Genomic DNA, 2450 nt, shown 5'->3' with positions numbered 1-2450 from the left:
TTGTAAAAAGTTGATTCTCTAATCTTTTTGAGCTTCTAGAAAAATATTTCATTTTAATTTTGGCTCAATCAAAACAATTTCTTCTGAAGTTGTCTACTTAATGTTACGTGGCTTTTAATGTGCAGGACTGTGGGCCTGGTTCAAAGTACCGTGGCTTTCTTAAATGGCTTGCTGAAAGTATCACTTAAGTAGCAGGTCTGCTTATTGCGTAGTCATATTTGCTAGTTATGTAACAGTTTTTTCCCCCCTAGGTTTTTCATTATAGGCAGTTCACCTAAGTATATTCTTGTTAGCACATATTGGTAATTTCATTAGCTGAACCAAAATCACCAGGTTCTCCATGCCCTTGTTCAAGTTGGCAAAGAAAATGAGATAGCAGAACTGATTTGGGACTGCAGGACCTACTGTCAGGCAATGAGAGAAAAAAATCCAGCTTGAATTCTAGTTTCCAGATCCCCTTTTTCAGGCCTGGAATTGGAGAAACCAAAACTGAGCAAATCTGAACAGGGAAGGAAGCTCCCAAAACACTAGACTTTATTTAAAACAAAAAAGATTTCCAGGATTATCTCAGGGTAGCTTTCTTTCTGCCCCTGTTTTAGCAGGGTTTTTGCATTTTTATAAACAACGTGATTAGTAACTTTTAATGGGTTTTGCAGAAGTCGTGCATCAAATTTGTTAGCCTTAAAAATAAAAACGAGAATTCAAATGAAAAGGTTACAAATCCCATATGTTGTTTTAACTTGTACTGTTGTATGCAGAGAAGAGTATTGGAAGGTGATGAGTTTATCAACCTAGATACATTTCCTTTAAGAAAACAACATGATTTTTTAACAATGCAACAAAATCTACAACTACTAAGTTGTTTAGTTGTAATGAGGCTTTTTTTAAATTTTGTCCCCATAATCTCTTTTAAAGCTGTGTTATCATGCAGTATTCTGTTTTAAATGAGGATGAATGTAATATCAATTAATCATTTTTTTTCAATTTCCCTCCTCCCTAGACACGTTTTCTGATGATTGTTTTCTTTTCCTTAGGAAAAATTCATACGGTTATCGGAAGAAAAGGGAGGACAAGTTTACAGTGAGTGGTTTTTTTTGTTTGTTTGTTTGTTTGTTTTTACCATACCTACTCTATAATTAAAACATAAATGAAATATGGGTAACAAGATAATGTCAGATTATCTGGAGTAAGTGACAGGGCTTTAACAAAATACTGCAAAAGAAAACATGCTTTTACTATTGTTAACTAAATATATTAGTTTAATATTTCTTCAAAGGAAATATCTCTAAATTTACTAAATGAACTATATTATAGATAATAGACTGCTAAGGCAGAAGGCTGAGGAAAAAAATTTAAAATGAGGATTTGAAAATGGTATGCAACTCCTCCCCACCATTAATTCTTACCAGTAATAATAGTAGTTTAGCAGAGTGCCCATACATCCTTTGTCAGATAAGGTAAGCACAAAGGTTTTTTAAAGTTCAGAAACTACTAACTTGATACTTGAAAATCAAAAAACTAAAACTATTCAGCAATTAGTTTGTGCATTATAAATAAACTGGAACCCTTGTTAAAACAAGGCAGAATTCTAGTTATAAAACAATCAACTTCCATTGAAGAATAGAAGTGGAGAGGGATGAAATGAGGTGGATTTTTGGAGGGACCATCACAACAGAAGCACTAAGCTCCATGGCTAAGATATAGTAGTGGCACCTTTCAGTGATGGAATATGAATCCAGTGCCCATCTGTAAAAACTTGAGCAAGGTTTTAATATTGAGCGGCAGCCCTATTAAAGGTTACCATAATTGCTGTTGTAGTTTGGAATATTATTCACTTACTAGAGCTCACTATTGAAAAAGGATTTCATCTTTGAAAAGTCTGGTCTTACTGAATAGAAGGTTTTTTTGTTTGTTTTGTAGCTCTACCTGTATAGGACCTGAGATTTTTTGGGGGTCAATCTTAGACCCAACTACCTTTCCTTCACTTTGCCTCGCTCTCATGTCCCCATTTGGCCACTATTTCAACACAGTTGTGTAGCACATGATGGCAAGGACTACTTCCTTCCCCATTACTTGTTGAGGACCTTCATTGAAAAAGTAGTACCTGCCACATAAGTTATGACCTTTTCAGGGTTCCTTGCACTATTACACTAGAGACATTGATGCTTCTGTTGAATTCCAGTATAGTCTAGATAGCAGTGTTTGCCTGGATCCCTCACAAGAACATGTAACAGGGGATCTGGTCTCACTGCCTTTGGTTCCTTTCTAATTGCCAACAGTCAGTGAGTTAATTGCACTTGGCATCCTTGCTGCTTTAGTTCTCCTGCCCTTCCAGAAGCTATTTCATTTTTAGTTAGGCAGCTTTGTCATGACAGTTTTCTTTAGCTCCTTTGTCTTCCTAGCTATATACATCAGACATGCAGGTAGTACCCCAAGGGGGGAAGGCTCCT

General features: G+C 35.8%; 1 protein-coding gene across 3 annotated transcripts in view; it reads left to right on the top strand.

Annotated features, from left to right (window-relative positions):
- Positions 1-2450, top strand: part of LARP4B (La ribonucleoprotein domain family member 4B) — a 58078-nt gene that overhangs the window by 41627 nt on the left and 14001 nt on the right. The window contains exon 12 of one of the 3 annotated variants that reach the window (XM_019530730.1): positions 1035-1080. The exons of the other annotated variants lie outside the window; for them this stretch is intronic. Within the exon in view, the coding sequence (XP_019386275.1) occupies positions 1035-1080 (46 nt within the window). The remainder of the gene's footprint in view (positions 1-1034; positions 1081-2450) is intronic. 3 annotated transcript variants of the gene reach the window in all.

The sequence above is a fragment of the Crocodylus porosus genome, unplaced genomic scaffold, assembly GCF_001723895.1.
Source record: "Crocodylus porosus isolate Cpor-Errol unplaced genomic scaffold, CroPor_comp1, whole genome shotgun sequence".
NCBI lineage: Eukaryota > Metazoa > Chordata > Crocodylia > Crocodylidae > Crocodylus > Crocodylus porosus.
Note: the sequence above shows the minus strand (reverse complement) of the source record. Positions and strands in the feature narration are given on the sequence as shown.